Raw genomic sequence first — 27,219 nt, forward strand, 5'->3', positions numbered from 1 at the left:
TTCTTGGGTCACTTGCCCCTGTGTGCTCCTTATATACCCCTTAGCCTTCCTGGTCTTATGTCATATGTTAGACATATGGCACGAGAGGAGGTGTCCAGGCTTTAGTGAGCTGGCCAAATGTATATCTGTTCTTGGAAGAATATCCCTACAGTCAGTAATATAGTAACAGTGATCCAAAGAAGGATATTTGTGAGCTTCAGACATCACTCCTAAGTTTGATTCCTACAGTTCCCATTTATAAACTGTATGACACTGAGCAAGTCATGTAAACATCCAATGTTCCAGGGCCACTCCTGAAAAGAAATATTTGTCCCCAGTGGCCTTATCAGGATAAAAAAAAAAAACCCACTGAAAATTTGGTGAGTGAGAAAGTACAGTTGTGTACACTTACCATACATGTAGATGTTCGAGTGTATTCACTGTTGCAGTCATTACATTTGGGTTATCCTGCTGGCAGGTTGCCCTCAGTCGGCCTGAATTCCAAAGTCTTGGGTCCTGCGTCGGTTGCTGTCGCCCTTTCCCTGATGTCAGGTCATCAGGGGTATAAAAGATGCAGCTGACGCCATTTTCTTCAGTTTTTCTTGCCCCAGATGTCAGGTGCCCTCAACAGGGTATGCTAAATATATGTAAGTAACACATACATGCATCAAAATAAACTTTACCTTCATCTATAAGCAAATACACCACATAGGTTGTATAGATCAGAGAAGGAAAGATAAATTCCAGCAAAAATAAGGGGGGATGGTGGGTGGGTAACCTGGACTGCAACAGTGAATACACTCTAACATATACATTTATGGTAAGTGTACACAACTGTACTATGTTCTTCATGTTTCACTGTTGCAGTCATTACATTTGGGTAGATTCCCAAAGCTGTGGATGGGAGGATGGAACTAAATAGCATTAGGGGCGGCTATGAACTCCAAGTAGCAGCCTCTAAAATGTCTTTGGTTGGTACTCCCCTGAGAAAGGCTGCAGAAGTGGCTGTAGCTCTGGTTGAATGTGGCCTAATGTTCTTAGGCACAGGTTTGCCATGCTGAGTGTAGCAGAAACGAATGCAGTGACCTATCCACTTTGAAATAGTCTACTTGGAGATAGCCTTTCCTTGTGATCCTGCAGCATATGCCACTAGTAATTGTTCTTTCTTTCTGAAAACTTTAGTTTTATCCAAGCAGAATCTAAGTTGTCTGTGTACGTCCAAAGAATGCAGAATTTTCTCCCCCTTGTTCTGTGGATTTGGATAAAAAGTTGGCAAATTAATAGTTTGGTTAAGGGCTACACTGGATACTACCTTAGGCATAAATGTAGGGTTTGTCCTCAGAGAGACCCTGTCCGGATGAAAAATGATAAAGGGTTCCACAGCCATGAGAGCCTGTAGCTCTGACACTCGTCTTGCAGAAGTTATTGCTAGGAGCAGAGCTGTTTTCCAAGATAAAAACTTTATATCTGCAGTAGCAGCTGGCTCAAAAGGAGGTAAGGTGAGTTTTTCCAAGACATAATTGAGGTCCCATGCAGGTGCTGGTGTTCTCCTTGGAGGCCTTAAATTTTTGGCTCCTCTGAGGTACTGCCTTAATAAAGGATGAGAAAAGAGTGGTGGCTCTATAGTAATGAGCCGAAATGGCAGAGGCATGGATTTTAATTGATGAGAAAGATAGGCCGTTGTCCAGCATCTCGGTTAAGTATTGCAAAATCGGAGGAATATTTGGGACAGCTGTATCAGTTCCTTGAGCTTGGTTCCAAGCACAAAATCTCTTCCATTTTCCAGCATAGGATTTTCTAGTACTAGGCCTTCTGGCTTCTAAAACGACACCCATCACAACTTTACTGAAAAGTGTGCTTTGTATGGCTACATTATCCGCCATGCTGCCAGGTTTAGGGTCCTGAGTTGGCTGTGCAGAATCTGATTGTTTTGTTGGGAAAATAGATGAGGTATCTGAGGTAAGGTCCAGGCTGGGCATTGAGGCAAGTTCCTTAAGATTGGATACCAGTACTGGCGTGGCCAGTCTGGGGCAATCAGAATCATTTTTGGTTTCTCCTGTCTGATTTTTAGGAGTACTTTGGGGAGGAGAGGAAGTGGAGGAAAGGCATATACTGACAGGCTTGTCCAGCTGAAAAATAAGGCATCCACTTTCCATGCTTGTCTGTGATAAGTCCTTGTGCAGAATCTTTTTAGTTGATTGTTGTGAGGGGAGGCAAATAGATCTATGCCCGGGTGTCCCCATTTCTTTATCATGCTGAAGACTTGTGGATCCAGGTGCCACACATGGGGATCCATGAGGTTTCTGCTTGGTTCGTCTGCCAGAGTATTTTCCTTTCCTGGCAGGAACTGTGCCTACAGGTGAACTTGGTAAGTCAATGCTGTGTCCCATAAAGCCATAGCTAGTCTGCAAAGGGGGTAAGAGTGAGTGCCCCCCGGCTTGTTTATGTACCACATGACCACGGTGTTGTCTGTCTATCAGAAGTTTTCCCAGATGAATTAGGTTCTTGAAGGCTATCAGGGCATTTTGAACAGCTAACATCTCCTTTTGATTGATATGTAGATGCATTTGGTTTGCAGACCAGATGCCCTGAATACCTCTTCCTGCCATGTGGGCCGCCCCCAGGCATAATCTGATGCATCCGTCGTAAGGTTCTGCCTGGCTGGGGGTATTGAGAATGGTTGTCCCTTATTTTGGTGACAAGCCTTTGCCCACCATCAAAACTCCTGTTGCAGGCAGGGAATGATATAAATCATTGTTTCCAGGCTGTGGCAATGTTGTTTCCAGACACATTTTAGGTACCATTGAAGTTTCCTCATATGCAGTCTTGCATATGGAATTAGTAGGATGTAGGATGCCATGAAGCCCAAAGCCTGCAGAATTTTTCTTGCAGATAACTGGTCCTTTTTTGCCATTTCCTTGAAATAGGTAGTCAGTTGCCTTTGTTTGTCTGGTGTGAGATAAGCCATCTGGGCAGTTGTATTTAAGCTTGCACCCAGGAATATTATCTTTTGTGAGGGTACTAGTTTTGATTTCTTTTCGTTGACTGTGTACCCCAGGCATGTTAAAAGTTTCTTCACAAATGCCAGATACTGTAGTAGAATGTCCTTGTTGTCTGCTTGAATGAGGCAGTCGTCCAAGTAAGGATATATTTGTATTCCTCTTTGTCTGCAGAAAGCAATTGCTGGTACCAGGCACTTTGTGAAGACCCTGGGCGCAGTAGATAAGCCAATTGGCAGTGCAGGGAATTGGTAATGCTTTGAGCCAGCCTTGAATCTGAGGTATCTTCTGCATGATTGTCTGATTGAGACATGCAAGTATGCCTCTTTTAGGTCTAAAGTCACGAGCCAAGCCTTGCTGCCCAGCATGGGCAGAAGCTGCTGCAAGGTCAACATCTTGAATTTGGGTATATCCAGGTAAGTGTTTAGAATAGATAGGTCCGGAATTGGTCTCCATGCTTTGTCCTTTCTGGGTACCAAGAACAGTCTTGAGTAAAATCCTTGTCCCTGCTCTTGCTGTGGCACTTGTTGAATAGCCCTCATGTGCATGAGAGATGCAACTTGTTTCTGAGCCTCTGCCCATTGATTTTTTGGCAGGTCTGGCCAACAGTTTGTCCTTGGCAGGGTATGGAAGTGAAACCTGTAGCCTTGTGACACTATGTCTAGAACCCATTTGTCCTGGGTAATAATGTGCCAAATTTGAGAAAAAAGTGCTAGTTTTCCCCCTAAGGGTGCTGCCAGAAGATAAGTGCTTGGTACAGGCAGGGGGAAGTCATTGGGGCTGTTTCCTGTATGGTTGTGATTTGTCCTCTCCGCTTTTGGAGGTAGAAGCACCCCATTGCTTAGACCTGTACGAACCTTGTGGCTGGGATCTGCCTCTAGGGCATGTGGATCTGCCCCTTTGAGGTCTGTCTGACACTGGAAATGACCAATTCTTTGTAGGCCAGTGTCTGCTAAACCTAGGAGGCTGTACCTGTAAGAATTCCTTGACCTTTTGCATAGATTTTAGCTTTGTCCTCCATTTTCTTTAACACCTCTTCTGCCTTAACACCAAACAGGGTATCACGCTGTAATGGAGCATCTAATAAATTTGCTTTGACATGATCAGGCAGATTTTGTTCCTTTAACCAAGCATGCCTCCTAATGACAGAACCTGTAACAGCGGCCCTGCAGGAGGCCTCTAGAGAATCAAAACCACATTGCAAAGTATGCTTTCCAACTTGTTCAGCTGCATGCAATAAATCATGCATTTCTTTGTTTTCTGCACATTCAGAATTTATCAACATTTTCTGTTTAAGCAGTGTCATGATATATTGCTGATATTTGAGCATATGAAACTGGCAATTTAAGGCCCTTACAGCCAAGGTAGCAGATGTGTAAATCTTTTTTCCCTATCTGTCTAGTGCCCTAGAATCTCTGTCCGAGGGGGTAGGGTTTTTTGCAGTGGAAGCCTTGACCCTCTTGGGACCCTGAGAAATAGTTTCTGGGTCTGCAGCAGGGTTTTTGAAAAGGAATTTGTGAGAGTCAGGAACCCTGTAGTATCTGTCCGGCTTAACAGGAGCTGGAGGTAAGGAGTCAGGGGTCAGACTAGATTCTGAAAACACATCATCTACAATGTCTAACACAGGTGGAATAGCTAGAGGCCTGTGTTGAGGTAGTAAAAGGAAGTCTCTGAGCCTTATCTTAGATTCTGAAAAATCTTGGCTCTCCCTGTGGAAATAGTCCCTCATGGTATGCAAGGTTTCCCCAAAAGAGTAGTCCTCAGGAGGAGAAGCTCAAGGAATAGATTATTCAGCATCAGAATCCTCATAGGGAGGTAGAGAGTATTCCTGATCAGAAGAGGAATCAGAAGAAATGGAAACCTGATCTGAAGATTCATAGTCTGTGATGGGAACCCCTGATCAAGCTAATTAAGTCTTGGCCATTTTGAGAATCTGTTTTTTGGGTATGGAGGCCTGTCCATGAGGCGGTTGTACTTGTTTCTTTGTCTTTAAAGATGCTTTAGTCTTTGCCTTTGAAGCTGAAGCCGTTTTAATGTATAATTGTTTAGGTCTGAATACACCCTCAGAAGCCGATGCCTGCTCAGCGGCTCCGGACCCATCTGAGGGAATAGTCTCCGAGGCTCCAATACTTTGAGCTTCTAGCAGCCTTGACGACTCCACGTGGGTGTCGGTAGCGGCCCGCGACTCTAAAGTAGCGGGCGTCAGGGGCTGCGAAAGCGCCTCACTGAGAACCGGCGAAAGGAGAAGCCTTGTCGTCGGTTTTGGACCTCGGTAGCCTGTCTGTTTCTTTTTCTTTGCGTTTTTTGTAAACTTCGGTTGTCGGATGGTTATCCGACGACATTGCATAATTAAATCTTCAGCCAAAATAGCTTAATGCAAAATCATACCGATGCTTAATAGTGCGTTGGTTAAATCTAGCACAAAACAGACAACTAGCTACGTTGTGGTCAGGGCCTAGGCAAGGAATACAGTAAGAATGAAAGTCCTTATGAGGTATTTGCTTCCCACAAGAAATACAATTATTAACTTTTTCTGACATTGGACTAGAGCAAGAAAAAAGTTTCCCCAACGGGGTACTTAGCTTTTAAAGAAGACTTTGGATCTGAAATTCGAACACGAAAACCTCAGGAGTCGGCTGACTGGCACTTGCGAACTGCTTTTGCTTCGGGCACCGCACGGCAAGAAAGACTGAAGAAAATGGCATCGGCTGCATCTTTTATACCCCTGACGTCAGGGAAGGGGTGACAGCAACCGACGCAGGACCCAAGACTTTGGAATTCAGGCCGACTGAGGGCAACCTGCCAGCAGGATAACCCAAATGTAATGACTACAACAGTGAAACACGAAGAACATTGTGTCTGACATGAGAATTCATTAATTTATTTTATTTTACATTTGTTAACTGGGAAATTCCGACTTGGAACAAGCCAATTTTCAGCGGAGGCCCGGGGAGAAATGCTCCAGACACCTGTCTTTGTAGCATGGGAGGAAACCAGAGCACCCGGAGGAAACCCACATGAATGCAAGGAGGACATGCAGACTCCACGCAGAAGGCACCCCAGCTGAGAAATGAACCAGAGAACCTCTAGCTGTGAGGCAACAATGCTACCGCTGCACCACTGCGCCATCCAATGCGTGATCAGCAGGTATTTATGAGCATAAGTACAAGACTATGTTAGTTACCATCTTAGGAAAGCAACATTAGAGTGGCATTCATGAGAAAGTGGAGGAGGTCATACCTGATGTTAATGGAACACAACTCCTTACTTGGAAGCAACAGAGTTTATGTTCTCATCATGGATACACATTCTTATCATTGTTTTGTTCTCTGACATACTTCTAATTGATTAAACTATAAATAAGAAAGCTTGCCTCTCTCATGGCTACAGAAGAAGCATCTTTTTCCCCCACAAAGTTTTATATCACCTTCAGCAGTCTGCATGCAAGCAACAGCCAACTACAGCCTATGCAAAACAGTGTCATATATGAAGATGCAGACCACTCCTCCAACAAAATGATACAGATTTTGCAACATGGTGTGAGTGATATGAAGTTGTGTAATCCTGTCATAAAGAAATTGTACCAACTTTTTACTACTAAAAATGTATACATTACAAAAAGAAGTCAAAGCAGGACATAAACATATGTGTCTTTGTATGTACCGGTTCCATTTATTTCATCAAGCGCTCAAAATGTTGAACCCTTTTGCTAACAGCATTTTTAATAAGGATGTCAAGAGTTTTGAAAAAAGCTTGTAGCTTGTTGTCCAAGACCGCAGTAGACAGACAAGTGTGATTTGACATTTTCCCACTCTGCTGCAAGCTTGAAGTTGATATATATAATTGGAAGGAGGTGTAGGGGTGCAACGCCTCATATGGGTGGGTACAGGGTGGCTTGCCCCTTCTGTAAAAAATGTTTAAAGCTTTTTTTGTGATTTCATTTTTGTTGTGTGTGTTTCATTCCTTTAGGATCACTCTTTTAGGATTGGATCATTTAATTGATAAATCTTATCATAGGAAACAAATATATATAGTTTGCATATTTTTAATATACATTATACACATGCTTACACCTGCAGTAAATAATTGTTCTTTTTGTGAAGACTAAGTTAGAAAATTCTGTGTGTGTGTGTGTGTGTGTGTGTGTGTGTGTGTGTGTGTGTGTGTGTGTGTTTATCCGTGCATGTATGCACAATACAAAGTCAGCACTCTTCTTGGGTTATTTTTGTCCACTGTGACCTTTTATACAGTGTCACCATCATACAAGTATTTCTAAAGCGTTTTAATTGAAAGCAAACTATTGCATACCTACATCAAGGATGTCCAGAGTGACAATCTCTGAGTTTGCTGAACCCAACACATTTGAGCCCTCTACCCAGATTTCATACGGAGTGAAAAGAGCTAGGTCTTTAGGTATGTAGCAGGAGTAAGCCCCAGCAGTATGATACTCCTGGCATTCTTTATCTTGCCCATACCACCTGAAACAGAAAAAGCAAACTTTAAAAACAATGTCCAAGCAGACAGAGAAAGGTGATCCCTAAGTGTATAACATTCTTACAATGCATCTGCCAGTGCCAAACTCCCTCAACATCTTGGAAAACTCTATCATCTGCAAAAATATCACTTAAGTGTACATCTGAAGACACATATGTCCAACACATGTTGAATGCTTCAGCTCATTTACTCAGAATAAATAAAAATCTTTACTGGTAGTCAAAATGTGAAATGAAATTCACTGACTCATAGTAGGCAGCCCAAATATGTCAGCATCTCATTCTGCAAATTTTCTATAACTGGTTCTTTTGTGTGGTGTTTTGGTTTTGCCCTATTTATAACGACTACTAACTTATTTAGATTTGAAATAGGGAAGTACATCTCAAAGTGGCAGACTTTGCAAAACAAAAATTACATGAATGTATATATATATATATATATATATATATATATATATATATATATATATAAAGACAAAATATATCAAAAACTGCACTTAATCATAGGATTCAGACAATATACAGAAGAGAGTATATAAATGAAGATAGCACAAGTATGTGCAATATAAGCAGGAGTGTGACAAAGACGAAGGGACAGATTACAATCACCACCTGAAAACATGACAAACAACAAGTTAAATCACAGTGCTCATGAATACAGCAGGGCTACAATCTTACTGTAATAGCAGCAACAAAGTTACAAATAAAGGAGATAATTATGAAAACCACAGTTTGTGTGCATTTAATAATAGCCATCTTGCAAACCTTCCATTTACTAGGACACTTTCCTGTTTTAAACTAGTAATGCTTTTCACAGAGCAACTCAGTAGCACCCTAACACCATTTACTAGCCTCTTACATTGCTTGTGTACTTTTAAGTCATATGAAATTAATATTTTTGTTATACTATTTATAAACAACATAAAAACAGACCAAATGTTATTTTCTCTGTGGTTACACAGAAACATTGCAAATGCTCTATATCAAGTAGTTGATTACTACCATATGCTTGTCTGTTTTTTTTTAAATACAGCATACCAAAAATTACTAAGATGCAGATTCCACGTCGCTCATGTGCACACAGTGCAACACAGAACAGTCACTGATTCCTAATTACTATACCTTTTATTTCTTCCATTTGCGGCATGTGCATGCCACAAACTGGGGAAATAAAAGATATAGTAATTAGGAACTGGAACATCTTAAAGACTAATCAAGTCATTCAGGGAATATTAGGAAAAATACCAAGACTTGTTTTTAAAGCAGGGAGAAAGTTGAAAGAAAGTTTTGAGGCACGGGGTGGTTACAGCTCAGTCAAGGAGGAGAAAGGCACCACAAAATGTGTTGATTGTCCGCAATGTCGTTTCATTTATGAGGACAATTTTATGACCTTGGGAAATAATTTAAAAATCAGGATGACATTTATGAAAGGTTATTGTGGGGCAATGAATGTGGTGGGCCTAGCGAAATGCTCAGGTTGCCCTGTGTTTTATGTGGGAAAAACTGAGCGTAAACTTAGAAGACGAATTTATGAACATCAATATGATATCAGTAAGGGCAATGAAAATAGTGCTTTGTATAAACATTCATCACTTTGCCCACACTATACGAAACTTCAGTCTGCCATTCTTGAAAGAGTAAAGGTAAACCCCACAGGAAGTGATTTAAAGGTGGTACTGGAAGCAAAGGAAGTGAGGTGGCAAATTAAGTTAAATGCCACCCAACATCCTGGTATTAATGAAGCTGTCACTGTACGCCCTTTACTGGTTATGAAAGCTGAGATGTATTATTGAAATAAGTAATGACTTTAAAAGGGAACACAATAGTTTTAGCAAAATAAAAATTTTGAAGGAAAAAACATTTTACAGTTAAGCATAGTAAGTTGCTACGAGTAGAGTAGAGGCATGATTTTATAAAGGATTAACCAGAAATGCACATTATGGACCTGGTTAAAAGAGGGTATATGTAGATATAAAATCTCATTCAGTATTTATTATAATGTATGTGAAACTTTGTGAACACTGGAGTAGGATCTGCCTCATGGCAAAGAACAGCAACAAAACAAGCCATTGCTTCAGTTATATTCAAAGTTCATCCATGCAAGGATCAACCATACTCATATAATTTGGTGACATTTAACAGTGTTAATCAACTATCTGAACAATATAAAAAGGCGGAATTGACTGTACTAAAATGATTCTGAAGAAGTCCAATATTGTGGATAAAAAAGCTTAATCCAATAAGTTTTAAATAGTTTTTGGCTATGATTTTTTATCATAGTTTATTTTACGGTTTTAAATAATTTTGGAAAATAAAGTGTTAGTATTCTAAAGACTGCTCAAGCTGCTGGCGTTACTATATCTTTTTGCTTTATGGTAGTTGAGTGACGCTACACTGGTACGTTTTGGTTTAGTACAAAATAAAATAAAATACACTTGAAGCATACATAGACAAGGGGAATGACATAATAGGCATCATACTCCTAGCAGAAATAATATGTTTTACTATATTTGGCAAGGTGCACAGTATAGCAATTAAACTGAGGAGATGTATTCATAGTACAGTATTTAGAGATTCTTAGCAGTATAAGAAAGTTGAATTTTAGAAAGAAGAAGAAGAATGGTAGGTTAATGGTTGGCTTAGTGGGGGGGTTAGAAGTAAGAGAAAGTACACTAGGTTAAAGGTTAGCTTAGTGAGGGAAAGGGAGCTCTAAGAAAGGCAATGGGTACCAAGAAGTACATGTTAGTAGTAATGGGTAGAGAGAGGGGGTCTGAGGAGGAGGGAGGGTGGGAAGAGGTAGTTTAGTCTGGTAAAATACATTGTTTAAGGCACAGGTAACTATACATCAGCATAAAAGAAAACAAACCATATTAACATTTTTTTCTATTTACATACATTACACATCACATACCTTTTCTTTCTTTGTTAACCATCATCAGTCCAGCATTACATAAATTAATGAATTTCTGCCCTCATTTAAACCTCATTCCTCCTACTGAACATTACTCTGGATGCATTGTTCCAACAATTTCCATTTCTATTTCATTTGCTCATTCCATTTTCTAAAGATCCCTCTTCAACTTCTTTTATCTCTTGTATAATATTCAATACTTCAAATACAGCTGGTTTAGACTGATTTCCATTTTCTAGCAATTGCTTTTAATAAGGCCTTAGTATGTCCAAGCAATTCAGATCCTGTGTCCCAGCTTCAAAGAATCATTTGCATAGTTACAGTCATTTAATTACCCAATATCTCTGACAGAGTACTCTGTAGCAAATTTGAAAAAAAAAAATTTCTTTACTTACAGCCACTTGCTCACCCAATATTTCTGAAAGTGTCTTCTGTAGCAATTTTTTTTTAATCTGCCAAGTCATTACACTCTCAAAACATATGTTCTCAGTTACCTCTTTCTTCACCTTCGCCATCACATCTCCAATATTTGCCATCTGCCTGAGGAAAAATTGAAGTCTTCTTAGAGTTTATGTTGTTGTTGTTGTGTCTTTTGGCTTTTCCCGGTTAGGGGTCACCACAGCGGAACTCCGGTCTGCTAATGATTGGCAGTAGATTTTTACGTGCCGAGTTGCCAGCTCTGACGCACAACCTTCAATGAAGGTATGCCCACTCATGCATGTCTCCACACAGAAGACGCTTAGAGTTTATACACCTTACTAATTATCCTTTTAACAGCAGCTTTTGTTCTAGATTCATCTAAAACTCCACCAGATCAGATCTTTCATTTAAGATTCCCCAATCCCTTTCTTTTTTGCCTTTGCCTAATATCAATCCTTCATAGGGAAGACAGTCTTTATAGCGTGCAGTCCAAACATCTTCTTGGCCTCATCCCACTCTCTTACCTTTCCCTTTCTAGTTATTTGCCCCCAATACCTTGGCTCCTTTGCCAGTTTTCTCCAGTAAATTCCAGCCCCTTTTAGTATATTTTCTGTACCCCTACTTGCAGTCATCCCTACTGGCAAGAAGTAAAGATGAGTAAGTAAACTTACCATAACAGTAGATGTTTGAATGATCACTGCTGCAGTAGCCTTGACTATATTGGTTATATCCTGCCAAGGATATAACAAATGACCAGCTTTCAAAGCTTCATGGCACCTTCCATGTGCCCAAACTGTCAGGCAGCTCAAACTGAGCTGACTAAAAGACAACTTTGGGCACAAGCCCATCAGAGCTTTCCTGCCAATACAGAGAGGGAGACTGAGCCCTGAAAGGACAATGCTAGAAATAATAAAAAATAAACGTCCACACCCTGTCATAAAAAACACACCAAACACAAGGAAGGTGGAGGGAGGAAGTGGCTACTGCAGCACTGATCATTCAAATCTCTACTATTATGGTAAGTTTCCTTGCAAAAGTGTACCATTGCCATAGTCTTATTGATGACTGCTATAGTAGCCTAACTACATGAGTAGATTACCATAGCTTACAAATTTTAGGTGGTGAAAGGAGAAGAGTTCAGAATACCCTGGAGATTCATCCTAGCAAAGCCTAATCTACGTGTCTATATTACATGATCGCACTTTTAAAAGTTCGAAAATGTACTAAAAAAAATAAACCAAAGGAAAAAACCTACCTGAATGGTACCCTTGGGAACCAGCACCCCCACACCCCCTGCTCTTTAAATATACCAACTCTGAGATCGCACTACAGTGCAGAAAAGGGAAATCTTCCCATTCTGCACTGTACGGAGATCTCCATTGAAACATTCAAACTTTTAAAGGTTCGATCATATGGTGTTAACTATATGATTGTCGAACTTTTAAAACTTTGACAATGTGATATAGACCCTAATCTACACCTAGAGAAGGAATCACACTTACTGTTCTTTCTAAAAGTATGTACAGAGGATCAAGTAGCAGCTTCTAAAATACTTCTAGAATCTAACCCTTACCAAAAAGGCATAGATGAAGCAAAGAACCTGGTAGAGTGGGCATTGACCCTGACTGGAATAGTTTTGTTATGGTGAGTATAACAAAAGGCAAAAGCTTAGACAACCATTTGGAAACAGTCTGTTTTGACACAGGCTGTCCCTTCTTCTTACCTTCACAAGAAATTAACAGAAGATCTGAAGATTTGAAAGATTTAGCTCTGTCAACATAGCTGCTTATGAACATCCAAGGTATGGAGTATCCTATCTGCCTCATTTTAAAGTTCAGAAAGAAAAAAACAGGGAGATGGCTAGTTTGACTTAAAGTAAACTTGGATATCATGTCATGCTTAAAAGAAAGATTAGGTCTCAAAGAAACTTTGTCCCTGTGGAAAATGAGATAGGTTTGACTCACCATGAGAGCTTGCATCTCAGATACTCCTCTTGCAGAAGTTAATCAATCAGTAAAACTGTTTTCCATATCAAGAAAGTCAAGTCAGCCATGTTAGTGGGTTCAGATGGAGCATGTGTTAGCTTCCCTACCACAAAATTAAGATCCCAAGGATGGGCAACATGTTTACCTGCAGGCCTCTTGTACAAAACCCCTTTCAAAAGCACTGTGAGACTGCATTGAAAGGAGGATCCATGGGCAGACATGCTGAAATGACTGATAAATGAACATTGACAGGGTAGTAAGAAAGGCCACAGGAGAGTAACTCTGCTCAGTACTGTAAAACCAGATAAGAAGTAGACCTGAATGAAAGTGTTGTTGCCAAGGTTAGGGAGCCTATAACAAGGAAAATAACCAGAAATTCTACAGTGGTATTAGTAATACTTCAGAATTTTTAAGAAATTCTGTATTAAGCAGAGAAATGCAGAAATCAAGAAAAGGTACAAATGGAAATGTTTATGGAAGAATTAAATATGCCAAGGTTAGAGGTCGATGAGGCTCGATTACTAACAGGATGGGAGGAGATGAAATAAACATGGTGATGTATAACCAGTCTACAGGAAAGTGTCCTGTGGAAGTTTGGAAGCTAGGAAGGAAGAAAGTGATAAAGATCTGGAAGGTTTGTTTAACAATACTTTAAAAGGATGAGAAACACCAGCATCTTGGAAGAAAGCTGTGGTGGCTAATACCTACATATGGTAAAGGCTAAACAGATCCAGCTTCATATAGATCCATTTTAATTCTAAACCATGATTATAAAGTGTTTATGTCTAGAATGGCTAAACGAATGCCTAAGGTGATACCACAACTGGTAGATATGGATCAATGTGGTTTTGTGGAGGGGAGGCAAACATTTGACAATATTAGCAGCACAGTGATGATCCAGAGGGAAGCTCTTTCCCTTTGTTATTTGTGTTGTATTTGCAACTACTGGCAAAGAAAATAAGGGATTCAGAAATTCTGTGATATAATTGGCATGGTAATTAAGAAAAGTAGGCTTTATATGGAGATGATATTATTTTGTACTTGATAAAACCAGAAAAGTATATTTCACTGTTGTGAAACATTCTGAAACAGTGTTAGGTCTTTTTGGGATACAAAATTAATGAAGATAAAACAAAGGCAATAGCTGAAAAATATGTACTCACAGATGAATTGGTTCAGCAATATCCATATTTATGGGGCCATGATAAAATGAAGTACTTAGGAGTATGAGTTAAAAAGGATTCTGTTATGACAAAGAATAGTTGTGTAAAATCTCACCATAACCATAGATGTCCTTCTCTTCCATGTTGCAGTATTCTAAACCTCAGGCGACCGAAACATCAGCTCCTATACAAAAGCGTAAGCCTGGTTGCTGTAGGTCCATGGGACGTCACATGTAGGGCCATAAACCAGGTACGTTAAATGCGATGTCTGCACGCACAGATCTCAGAACTTGAAGGCCAGTCAGACAGTCCTAAAGAGAGTAGCAAGTGATGTCAGCCAGAAGTGTCAAGTGTCATATGCTGGACAGTCTGTTCTTGGAGAAGGGTAGAGCTTCCTAGTGCCTAAGAGTTATGTCCAAGTTTCAAACTAAATACAGGGGGGTTGGAGGGAGGGAAGGAATACTGCAACATGGAAGAGAAGGACATTTATGGCTATGGTAAGATTTTACACAAGTATTCTATGTCCTGCTATTCCTACGTTGCAGTATTCTAAGTGTGGGAGAGTATCACAGCTTAATTAGAGGGAAGGGTGGAGGATGAAGTGGAAGACTCCAGAAATCCCTCCAGGATTGCTTTAGCGAAACAGTACAGTTGTGTACACTTACCATAAATGTAGATGTTCCAAGTGTATTCACTGTTGCAGTCATCACACTTGGGTTATCTGCTTGCAGATAGCCCTCAGTCGGCCTAAATACCAGAGTCTTGGGATTTTTGCGTCGGATGCTGTCACCTCTTCCATGACGTCAGGTCGTCAGGGGTATAAAACATGCAGCTGATGCCATTACATCAGTTTTTCTTGCCCCAGATGTCAGGACCTCCCAAAATAGGAAGCAATTACATGGTGTGGAACACTTGCAGTAAAAAGTAAATACCATAGCCATAAGATATGGCCAAAAAGAGGATAGGTAGAAAGCATAGAAGTTTCAGGAGGCTGGAGGAAGGGTAACCAGGACTGCAACAGTGAATACACTCGAAAATCTACATTTATGGTAAGTGTACACAACTGTACTATGTTCTTCTTGTTTCACTGTTGCAGTCATCACACTTGGGTTGACTCCCAAAGCTAAGGAAGGGTGGAGGCAGTCAAGTAATAGTAGGGCTGGCTAGCAGGCCTTATAAGACTGCTGTGGCAAATCCAGCACTGGATTTAGAAAAGACAGGTAAGTGGTAATGCTTGGTGAAGGTGTGTACAGAACTCCAGGTTGCAGCTTCCAGGATGTCCCTAGTAGGGACTCCCCTATGAAATACTGTAGAGGCCGAGATAGCCCTAGTAGAATGAGTTCTGATCCCCTGTGGGGTAGGTTTTCCATGATGCTTGTAGCAGAAATGGATGCAGTGTGCTATCCACTTGGAAAAGGTTTGCTTTGCAATGGCCTTGTCCTCTGCCCCTGTAGCAAAGCTGACTAACAGCTGGTCAGATTTTCTGAAAGGCTTAGTCCTGTCAAGGCAGAACCTGAGTTGTCTGTCTACGTCCAAGGAGTGCAGGATCCTTTCCCCTTTATTCTGAGAATTAGGGAAAAAGGTTGGTAAATGGATGGACTGGTTTAGAGCCACACTGGATACCACCTTGGGCATACAAGATGGGTTAGTCCTGAGGGAAACCCTGTCAGCATGGAAAATAATGAAGGGTACCTCAGATACTCTTCTCACTGAAGTGATGGCTAGAAGTAAGGCTGTTTTCCAAGAGAGGAATTTAAATTGTGCTGTAGCAACAGTCAAAAAATGGGGAAGCGTGAGCTTCTCTAGTATAAAGCTAAGGTCCCAGGCAGGGGTATGAGCTCTCCTCGGGGGTCTTAAATTGTTAGCTCCTCTCAGGAACTGTTTGACAGAGGGTGAGAAAAGAGAGGTGGCTCAGTATTATAATGAGGTGAAATGGCGAGGCATGAATCTTAATAGAAGAGAAGGATAGGCCTTTGTGGAGCAGCTCTGCTAGGTAATGTAGGATTTGAGGTAAGGTGGGCACGGCTGTGTCCTTTTCTTGAGACTGGCTCCAAGAACTGTATCTTTTCCATTTTTCTGAATAGGATTTCCTAGAAGTAGGCCTTCTGTCCTCAAGGATGACATCCTGCATCTGTCTGCTGAGGGTTGCTGGTGGTGTATTCAGGGAATAAGCCAGGCTGCAAGGTTCAGGATTTGCAGCTGAGGATGCAAAATCTGTCCCTCCTGCTAGGACAGCAGGGAGGGGGTCTGATGTAGGTGCCAGGGTTGCACTACTGCCAGACTGCGTAGGAGTGGGTACCAGTGCTGGCAGGGCCAGTCCGGTGCAATAAGGATTGTCCTTGGTATGTCCTGTTTGATCTTGAGTAGTACTTTTGAGAGGAGGGGCAGAGGGGGAAAGGCATAAATTGAGAGGTTTTCCCATGAAAAGGAAAGGGCATCCACTTTCCATGCTTGGCTGTGGGGATTTCTGTTGCAAAATTTGCTCAATTGATGGTTTTGGGGGGAGGCAAAGAGGTCCACCTCTGGTGTCTCCCACCTGTGGGTTAGAAGTTTGAATGAGTTGGGTTCCAGTTTCCACTCGTGTGGGTCCAGTAGATTTCTGCATAAGTCATCTGCCAGTGAATTTTGTTTGCCTGGCAGAAATTGAGCTTGCAGGTGCACTTGGTTGCTCAAGGCTGTGTTCCATAGGGCCATGGCTAACCTGCAGAGTGGGTAGGAATGAGTTCCCCCCTGCTTGTTTATGTACCACATAAATGTGGTGTAATCTGTCTTTATCAAGAGTTGTCCTGGAAGGATAAGGTATTTGAAGGCTGTCAGAGCATTCTGTACAGCTAACATTTCTTTTTGATTGAAATGTAGGTGAATTTGTCCTGGGATCCATTTGCCTTGAATGCATTTACCAGCCATGTCAGAACCCAATGCATAGTCTGATGCATCTGTTGTCAGGGTTTGGGTGGCGAGGGGTTGAGTGAAAGGGAGTCCCTTGTTGTGGTTGCAAGCCTCTGCCCACCAAAGGAACTCTGCCCTTAGACAAGGAATGATAGGAATAATTGTTTCCAGGTCCAGAGAATGTTGGCACCAGAGACTTTTTAAGTACCATTGAAGTTTCCTAATATGCAGTCTTGCATATGGAATTAGTAGAATGCATAAGGCCATGAACCCTAGGGCTTGCAGTAATTTTTTTGCAGATAAATGGGTTCTGGTGGCCATTAGTTTGAAGTAGTTTGTCAAATAAACCTGCTTTTCTGGAGTAAGGAATGCCATCTGGGAAGTTGCGTTCAAGCTTGCTCCCAGGAATACAATTTTTTGGCTGGGCAACAGATGTGATTTCTTTTCATTGATGGTGTACCCCAGAGAAGTTAGAAGTCTCTTTACAAATGCCAGGTGCTGAAGAAGGAATTCCTGACTGTCTGCCTAAATCAGGCAATCGTCCAGGTATGGATAAATTTGAATATTTATCTGCCTGCAGTATGCAATGGCTAGAGCCAGGCACTTTGTGAATACCCTGGGCACAGTAGATAAGCCAAACGGAAGTGCAGAGAACTGATAGTGCATAGAGCCTGCCCTGAAACGGAGATATTCCCTGCAAGATTCCCTTATGGGGATGTGCAGATAAGCTTCTTTTAGGTCTAGGGTGACTAGCCAGGAGTCCTTGGCTAGCATAGGAAGTAGATGTTGTAGTGTAAGCATTTCGAATTTTGGGACCACCAGGAAGGTGTTGAGAATGGACAGGTCCAGGACAGGGCACCAAGACCCTATTTTCTGGGCACCAGGAACAGTCTGGAGTAGAAACCCTGACCTCTCTGCTCTATTGGAACAGGTTGAATAGCCCTGATACTGAGAAGAGAAAGCACTTGCTTGTGAGCCTCTGCCCACTGGTTTGGAGGAAGGTCTGGCAACCCACTTGAGGTTGGCAGTGAGTGGAAGTAGAATCTGTATCCCTGGGATACAATGTTTAGGACCCATTAGTCCTGGGTAACGGACATCCATTTTTTTACATGCAGAGTGAGTTTTCCTCCTAGGGGTGCAAGTACTTACGCATGGCTGGGAAGGATGATAGACAAGTCATTGTGAATTTTTTCCATAAGGGGGTAGCTTACCACTCCCTGTTTTTGAGGGGGAAGCACCCCATTGTTTAGATCTCTGCATACCCTGAGAATGTAGCCTTGGTGGTCTGTTGCCCCTGGGTTTGGGCTGAGAAGACCTGGTAGGGACTGTTATGGACCAGTTTACTGAAGGTTAATGCCTACTGAATCTAGGTGGTTGTACCTGTAAGAAATCTTTACCAGTTTGCATAGATTTTGCTTTCTCATCCATCTTTTTAAGAACCTCTTCTGTTTTTATGCCAAACAAATGTTCCTGGTTTAAAGGAGCATCTAGTAATTTTGCTTTGACATGGTCTGGCAAGATTTGTTCCTTCAGCCAGGCATACCTTCTCAGTACATTCCCAGAGACAGCAGCCCTGCAAGGTGTTTCCTTAGGCATCAAAACCACACTGCAAAGTATGGTTACTGAGTTGGTTTGCAGAATGCATCAACTCTTGTAAATCTTTATTTTCTGCAAAATCTGGAAGCAACAACATTTTTTGTTTAGTTAGTTCCATAATATGCTGCTGGTACTTCAACATGTGAAACTGGCAATTTAAAGTCCTGATGGCAAGAGTTGCAGATGTATATACCTTCTTGCCCCATATGTCTAAAGCCTTCGAATCCCTGTCCAAAGAGGTAGAATTTTTGGGTGTAGTAGCCTTAATACCTTTAGGTCTCTGGGAAATGGCCTCTGGATCCGCAGTGGATTCTTAAAGAGAAATTTCTGAGAGTCAGGTACCCTGTAGTACCTGTCAGACTTTCCAGGAGCTGGTGGTAAAGTATCAAGAGTAAGACTGGATTCCATGAAAACATCACCTACAATATCCAGGACAGGGGGTATAGCTAGAGGCCTGTGCTGAGGCAAGTCTAAAAATTCTCTTATGTCTCTTTTTGGACTGTGAGTAGTCCTGGCATTCCCACTGCAAATGCTCTCTTAAGGTATGCAACGTTTCACCAAAAGAAAAGTCCTCTGGAGGGGAGGCAGAGGGAATGGAATCATCTGCATCTGAATCCTCATAGGTAGATAAGGGTATGCCCTGGTAATCAGAGGGATCAGAGTCATTGACTCATGGTCTGTTGAATCAGAAGGGAAATCAATTTTTTGTCTTTTAGAGGGGGAAGGCTAGCTTCGCCTAATTAGAGTTATAAGGTCTTCAACCATTCTAAGCATTTGTTTCTGTGGCATGGGAGCTTGAGCATACACTTTGGTCATCGGTTTTCTAGGCGTAGTGCAAACTCTGGGCCTGAGAAATGTGGTAGTCTTAGTCTGAAATGAAGGTCAGTTTAATATGAACATCAGAAGGTCAGAATACACCCTCAGAAGCCGGTGCCAGTACAGCGGCTCTAGACCCATCCAAGGTAGAGACATCCACAGGTTCCATAACCGAAGAAGCATCTTGCGGCATACCGGACTCCAAATGGGACTCAGCAGAAGCCTACAAATCTGTAGAAGTGGGTATCAGGGGCTGCGAAGGCGCCTCACTGAGTACCGGCAGACTGACTACTAGCTTAACGGAAGCATCGTCGGCAGTTTTGGACCTATGTGGCCTGTCTCTGTCTTTATCCTTACATTTTTTCAGAAGATCGATAGTCGGATGGCTTACCGAAGCCATTTTGGAATACAGAGAATGAGAGCAAAAGAATTTAGCAACAAAGACAGCCCAACGATGAATAGTTTGGGTGTTAAACAAGGCACAAAACCAACAGCGAGGAACGTCGTGGTCTGGGCCTAAACAGGTGAAGCAGTAAGAATGAAAATCTCTGTGAGGTATTTGCTTTCCACAAGCAAGACAACTGTTAACTTTTTCTGACATCGGTTAGAGCAAGAAAAAAGAATCCCCAACAGGGTACTAAGCTTTAGAAGACTTCAGGTTTGAAACTCGAAAAACGAAAATTTCAGGTAGCAGCCGACCGGCACTTGCAAACTGCTTCTGCTTCGGGCTCCCGCACAGCAAGAAAAGTTGATGTAATGGTGTCAGCTGCATGTTTTATACCCCTGACGACCCGACGTCATGAAAGAGGTCAAATGGTTCTGCCACCAATTCCACTTAAAAAAAACTTGAAACTTGAAAACTTTAATTAAAATATACGATGATAAGATATAAAATGAATACACTGGCTCATAAACCGGATAAGCACTTTTGGTATAATACCTTTTTCAAATCCTAAATGTTTGCCAGTGAAACTTACTCTTCAATACCTTCATTTCCTAGTGTTCACTCACTTAGATGCATTTAGCAACCATAGCAGCATACACACACTTTTAATTATGTAATTTTGAGTGCTGAAGAGCTTTCCCTTTTAGTGCAGATTTTAAAGGGACAAATGCATTCATACCTGGTGACTGATCGGATTGCAAATTCATTATCCACTTCATCTCTTCAGTTTCTGTTCGGATTACTAAATCCCCACCTCTTGGTGTTTCATGAAGCCTAGTTAGTGCCATGAACTTGACAGAATGACTGTCATTTATACTAATATGCATATAAAGTGCATTGCTGATCACTTTTTTCTTATGTCAGGTAAGTGCTTTAGGATACATTCCTTGAGCATTTGATTAGTTTTCCCTATGTAGTATGCCTTGCAATGACTGCAAGTTGCCACATAGATAATGTTCTTACTCCCACCATTTGCAAATCCTTCAAACTTATAGTTCCTCTTAGATGTGTAAAAGTATTCAAGATGTTTATATGAGAGCATGCCTTGCAACTTCCACATCTGAATGTACCAACTCTCCTGTTCATCTGAAAACTCCTCTCTTCAGAAATAGCTTCATTTTCTGTTTTATAACATAACAGTCTTTTTAAGTTTTTCCTATTCTTAAAAAAAAAGCTGGGTTGATCTCCAACAATTTCCCTAATTTTGTTCTCAGATGTTAGCACTGGCCAACATTTTCTGATGGTATTACGAACAGCAAAATTGTCAGTACTATATGTCAACTGGCATCTCAGATTGGACTTTACTTCCTTTTGCATGATCTTAACTGTTTCACCTTGGTCTGAAAAATAGAGTCTTCCTCTCTGAGAGCATAGTTCCAAGGTAGTTGCTTCATTGGTCTGTGTCTCTTTGACTTTGTATCCTCTCTTATTAAAGTCATTGGTAAGCTTAATTTGCTCCTCCCTATAATCCACATCCCTCGTGCAGAGCTTGGACACTCGAGTTAGTTGGTTAGTCACTATGTTGTTAAGAACATGCCTGGGATGCTTGCTAGTATTGTGTAGTAAATGATTGCGCCATACAGGTTTCCTATACATTCTAGTATTGATGCTTCCTGTGTCATCTAACATTAACTTAACATCCAAGAATTCTATCTCAGTATTAGAAGATGTCACTTCAAACTTCAAAAATGAAATTGTGTTGGTCAAAAATTGTACAAAATATTTGAAGGAGGTTAAATAGCCATCCCATAAGAGAAAGACTTCATCCACAAATCGACTATAGAAAACTATGCTTCTATTCCATTTGTTGTTAATATCCACTTTCCATGGCTCTTCCCATCTTGCCAGGACCAGACTGGCATAACTATTTATGCATGGAGTTCCCATCGTTACCCCCGACTTCTGCTAGTAGTACTACCATACAGAAACACATTGTTATATAAGACCAATTCCAAGAGACTACATAGTAAATGGATATCATTGGTTGCTTTGCGCTTCACACCAAAGTCTCTGATCACTTTGATCCCCAAATCATTGGGTATGGATGTGAACAAACTGTTCACGTCCATAGTTACCAATAATAAATTCTTACAAGTATTCCTCTGTTGCAGTTTCTTGTAAAGTTTACTTAAGAACTCCGCCGAGTCCTTGATCACTGCAGGTGCATGAGGTAGCAATTTCTTTAACTCCCCTTCTATAAAAATAGAAAAGGGTTCAGTTATCCATCCTTTTCCTGAAATGACTGGTCACATCGGAGGGTCATGTAGATTCTTATGCACCTTAGGCATTCCACTGATGCTAGGTATAGTAGGATGACATACTTCAAAAAAATCAAACAGCTCTTTGCTTATCGATCTGTTCATGAGCTTGTCATAAAGTGTGTCTTGTACACTATGTATAATGGTGTTCAACTCTCTTTTATCACTCCTCCTGTAGGTGGCTATATCTGCTAGCATCTCCTCCATCTTGGTATCATAGAATGACATATTCATAACTATAACTGCCCCTCCTTTGTCAGTTTGTTTAATCATGATGTCCTTCATATTCTGTAGTTCAAATAGTGCCCTCTTCTCATTTAGAGTTAAATTGTGGAAATGTTTACTTCCCTTTTGCTGTCTATATTTAGCCACTTAATTTTCAAATAATCGTATGAAGGCATCTACAGCCGGATGACATATAGGGACAAATGTACTTGGTTTCCTATATCCAATTCTAGTTTGAGATTCCTCATTGTTTATATTGCCAAAGAGATGTCTTAGAGTCTTTCAAGTTCATGGCACTAACTAGGCTTCGTGAAACACCAAGAGGTGGGGATTTAGTAAACCGAACAGAAATTGAAGAGATGAAGTGGATAATGAATTTTCAATCAGATCAGTCACCAGGTCTGAATGCATTTGTCCCTTTAAAACCTGCTCTAAAATGGAAAGTTCTTCAGCACTCAAAATGACATAATTAAAAGGATGTGTATGCGGGTCTATATCAGAACATCGAAGTATTAAAACTTCGAATGTTCTGAATCGAACACTATTCAGTGAATGCTAAGAATAGCGAAGCTGCAGAACAGCGAATTATTTCCTCTGGAAAGAATTCGGTTGGCTGTTTTTGTGGCTTCACTATTCTTAGCTCTGTGGTGGAATGTTCCGGGTTGGGTTCAGGTAAGTGTGCAACTGTTTGTACGTTAGGGTTAGGGGCGGGTTAAGTGAGTTAGGGTTAGGGTGCAGGTTAGGCGTGTGTGCGATAGTGACGGACCTTAGGGTTACGGTTTGGGTTAAGGTAAGTGGGTAGATAGTAGTGTATGTTTAGCGTTAGATGTAGGAATTTAAGTGTATGTGTGTGGTTGCTGTTTGTTTGATGTGCTTGTGCTGTGTGTATGTGTTTCGGAGCAGCGAATAAAAAAATTGCTGTTCTGAATGTTCGATATTTTCATGTTTAGATGTTTTGGGGCCGATTAAATAGTGTTCGCTATTTTCATCTTTCAATAATGTGATATAAATGCGTGTATGCTGCTATGGTTACTAAATGCTTCTAAGTGAGTGAACACTAGGAAATGAAGGTATTTAAGAGGAAGTTTCACTGGCAAACATTTAGGATTTGAAAAAGGTATTATACTGAAACCGCTTATCTGGTTTATGAGCCAGTGTGCTTATTTTATATCTTATCATCGTATATTTTAATTAAAGTTTTCAAGTTTCAAGTATTTTTAAGTGGAATTGGTGGCAGAACCATTTGTTTTTGGAGTTTTATATTTTGATGTGCTCTGCCTTTGGTGAAGTTACTTACTTCTTCTTTTTTTGCCTGTTCATTTTTTGTTGGGAGCGTCACACATCCACTGCATAATGGAATCAGCATTACCACAGCAGCCAGCATTGGAAATGGCAAGTAGGAGAATCCATGCCAATAATGTAATGGGTTTATCTAACCCACCTCTTAACTTTGACTTTGAAAGTGGCACTTTGGAGCTACCAACAAGCAGGGGAGACACCTTGTTATTTGAGAGCATCTATAAGAAAGTCGAGAATGCAGCTTTTAAACTAAAGCATCTACAATGGCAACGCTTTCATATGGAGGCTTGCCTTCACCATCACATTATCCCACGAGGTTTAAGAGTAAGATGCATGCCAACTTATGGAAACATGTATCCTGAATTGCTTGCCAAATGGCAAAGGATTAATATAGAAACTAGTTTCAGTTACATGAAACTTTTGATAGAATTTTTTAAACCTCAGGAGGTTGAAGCAGCAACCCTAACAGAACAAAAACAGAATGAACTGGAACAAATTACACTATCTGATAACAATTTGATGAAGCTAGAGGCGCTGCAGGACAGGCTTGATGCTTATGATATCAAGTTAAAAGGAGTGAAAAGTAGCAAATTATCCAGGGATTTTAATGATTTTAGGAAGGGTCACCTGTTTGAATGGCCGAAAGACAAGAAAACGACCATACAGATGAGAACTAATGTAAACAATGGAATAGTAGCAAGCCATGAAAAGGAGGAGACTGTCACTAGGAAACCAATGAGAATTGTAGTAGAAGCAGAAGTGCATACTACACCCAGGCAAAACAACAGAGAGGTTTCAAGAACACGTGAAGCTGTGATGCATGAGAGCATAGAACTATCTGAGCAGGGTGAAGAAAATATATCCATTTTGAATAATAACAAGAATTTGGATATACAGAATGCCACTAAACCCAAAGATGGGGTGGTACATTTGCCGCTTTACCAACAGCTTTCTCTCGAGGGAAGTACGACCCCAGAGCAGGGAGAGGAAGAAATGGAGGTTTCAGGAATAAATGATTTCCTTGTATTTAATATATCGAGTATTGTATTAACAAAAGATCAGACTCGACTATTAGAGAAAGAAATGAGTTTCATACCCTCCTTGCGTTCACCAATGAGTGAATTTATCCTAGATCTAAAATATTTTGGGAGAAATGTGACTCTAAGACATCTCTTTGGCAATATACACAATGAGGAATCTCAAACTAGAATTGGATATAGGAAACTAAGTACGTTTGTCCCTGTATGTCATCCGGCTGTAGATGCCTTCGTACGATAATGTGAAAATGAAGTGGATGAATATAGACAGCAAAAGGGAAGTAAATATTTCCACAACTTAACTCTAAATGAGAAGAGAGCACTATTTCAACTACAGAATATGAAGGACATCATGATTAAACAAGTTGACAAAGGAGGGGCAGTTATAGTTATGGATATGTCGTTCTATGATACCAAGATGAAGGAGATGCTAGCAGATACAGCCACCTACAGGAGGATTGATACAAGAGAATTGAACACCATTATACATAGTGTACAAGACACACTTTATGACAAGCTCATGAACAGATCGATAAGCAAAGAGCTGTTTGATTTTTTTGAAGTATGTCATCCTACTATACCTAGCATCAATGGAATGCCTAAGGTGTATAAGAATTTACATGACCCTCCGATGCGACCAGTCGTTTCAGGAAAAGGATGGATAACTGAACCCTTTTCTATTTTTATAGAAGGGAAGTTAAAGAAAGTTCTACCTCATGCACCTGCAGTGATAAAGGACTCGGCAGAGTTCTTAAGTAGACTTTACAAAAAAGTGCAACAGTGGAATACTTGTAAGAATTTATTATTGGTAACTATGGACGTGAACAGTTTGTTCACATCCATACCCAATGATTTGGGGATCAAAGTGATCAGAGACTTTCATGTGAAGCACAAAGCAAGCAATGATATCCATTTACTATGTAGTCTCTTGGAATTGGTCTTATATAACAATGTGTTTCTGTATGGTAGTACTTACTACTGGCAGAAGTCGGGGGTAGCGATGGGAACTCCATGCGCAAATAGCTATGCCAATCTGGGCCTGGCAAGATGGAAAGAGCTACGGAAAGTGGATATTAGCAACAAATGGAACAGAAACATAGTTTTCTATAATCGATTTGTGGATTATGTCTTTCTCTTATGGGATGGTGATTTAACCTCCTTGGAACATTCTGTACAATTTTTGACCAACACAACTTCATTTTTGAAGTTTGAAGTGACATCTACTATGGAGATAGAATTCTTGGGTGTTAAGTTAATGTTAGATGACACAGGCAGCATCAATACTAGAATGTACAGGAAACTTGTATGGCGCAATCGTTTACTACAAAATTCTAGCACGCATCCCAGGCATGTTCTTAACAACATAGTGACTAACCAACTAACGCGAGTGTCCAAGCTCTGCACAAGGGATGAGGATTATAGGGAGGAGCAAATTAAACTTACCAATGACTTTAATAAGAGAGGATACAAAGTCAAAGAGACACAGACCAATGAAGCAACTACCTTGGAGCTACGCTCTCAGAGGGGAAGACCCTATTTTTCAGACTAAGGTGCAACAGTTAAGATCACGCAAAAGGAGGTAAAGTCCAATCTGAGATGCCAGTTGACATATAGTACTGACAATTTTGCTATTCGTAATACCATCAGAAAATTTTGGCCAGTGCTAACATCTGACAATAAAATTAGGGAAATTGTTGGAGATCAACCCAGCTTTTCTTTTAAGAATAGGAAAATCTTAAAAAGACTATTATGTTATAAAACAGAAACTGAAGCTATTTCTGAAGACAGGAGTTTTCAGATGAACAGGAGAGTTGGTACATTCAGATGTGGAAGTTGCAAGGCATGCTCTCATATAAACATCTCAAATACTTTTACACATCCCCTGACTAAGAGGAACTATAAGTTTGAAGGATTTGCAAACGGTCGGAGTAAGAACATTATCTATGTGGCAACCTGCTGTCATTGCAAGGCATACTACATAGGGAAAACTGATCAAATGCTCAAAGAATGTATCCTAAAGCACTTATCTGACATAAGAAAAAAGTTACCAGCAATGCACTTTATATGCATATTAGCATAAATGACAGTCATTCTTTCAAGTTCATGGCACTAACTTGGCTTCATGAACCACCAAGAGGTGGAGATTTAGTAAACTGAACAGAAATTGAAGAGATGAAGTGGATAATGAATTTGCAATCAGGTCAGCAGGTCTGAATGTATTTGTCCCTTTAAAACCTGCACTAAAAGGGAAAGCTCTTCAGCACTCAAAATGACATAATTAAAAGGGTGTGTATGCTGCTATGGTTACTAAATGCATCTAAGTGAGTGAACACTAGGAAATGAAGGTATTTAAGAGGAAGTTTCACTGGCAAACATTTAGGATTTGAAAAAAGGTATAATACCGGAAGCGCTTATCCAGTTTATGAGCCAGTGTGTTTATTTTATATCTTATCATTGTATATTTTAATTAAAGTTTTCAAGTTTCAAGTGTTTTTAAGTGGAATTGGTGGCAGAACCATTTACTTTTGGAGTTTTATATTTTGATGTGCTCTGCCTTTGGTGACGTTACTTATTTCTTCTTTTTTTGTCATGGAAGAGGTGACAGCATCCGACGCAGAAATCCCAAGACTCTGGTATTCAGGCCGACTGAGGACTACCTGCAGGCAGATAATCCAAGTGTGATGACTGCAACAGTGAAACACGA

General features: G+C 40.6%; 1 protein-coding gene across 3 annotated transcripts in view; it reads right to left on the reverse strand.

Moving 5' to 3' along the window:
* The window catches only part of CRLF1 (cytokine receptor like factor 1), an 866,778-nt gene that overhangs the window by 472,240 nt on the left and 367,319 nt on the right, over positions 1 to 27,219 (reverse strand). For all 3 annotated transcript variants that reach the window (XM_044053952.1, XM_044053951.1, XM_044053953.1), the window contains exon 4: positions 7,287 to 7,456. In XM_044053952.1, the coding sequence (XP_043909887.1) occupies positions 7,287 to 7,456 (170 nt within the window). The remainder of the gene's footprint in view (positions 1 to 7,286; positions 7,457 to 27,219) is intronic.

This window comes from Protopterus annectens, chromosome 13.part0 (assembly GCF_019279795.1).
Source record: "Protopterus annectens isolate FY-2018-M chromosome 13.part0, PAN1.0, whole genome shotgun sequence".
In the NCBI taxonomy this organism is placed as follows: Eukaryota; Metazoa; Chordata; order Ceratodontiformes; family Protopteridae; genus Protopterus; species Protopterus annectens.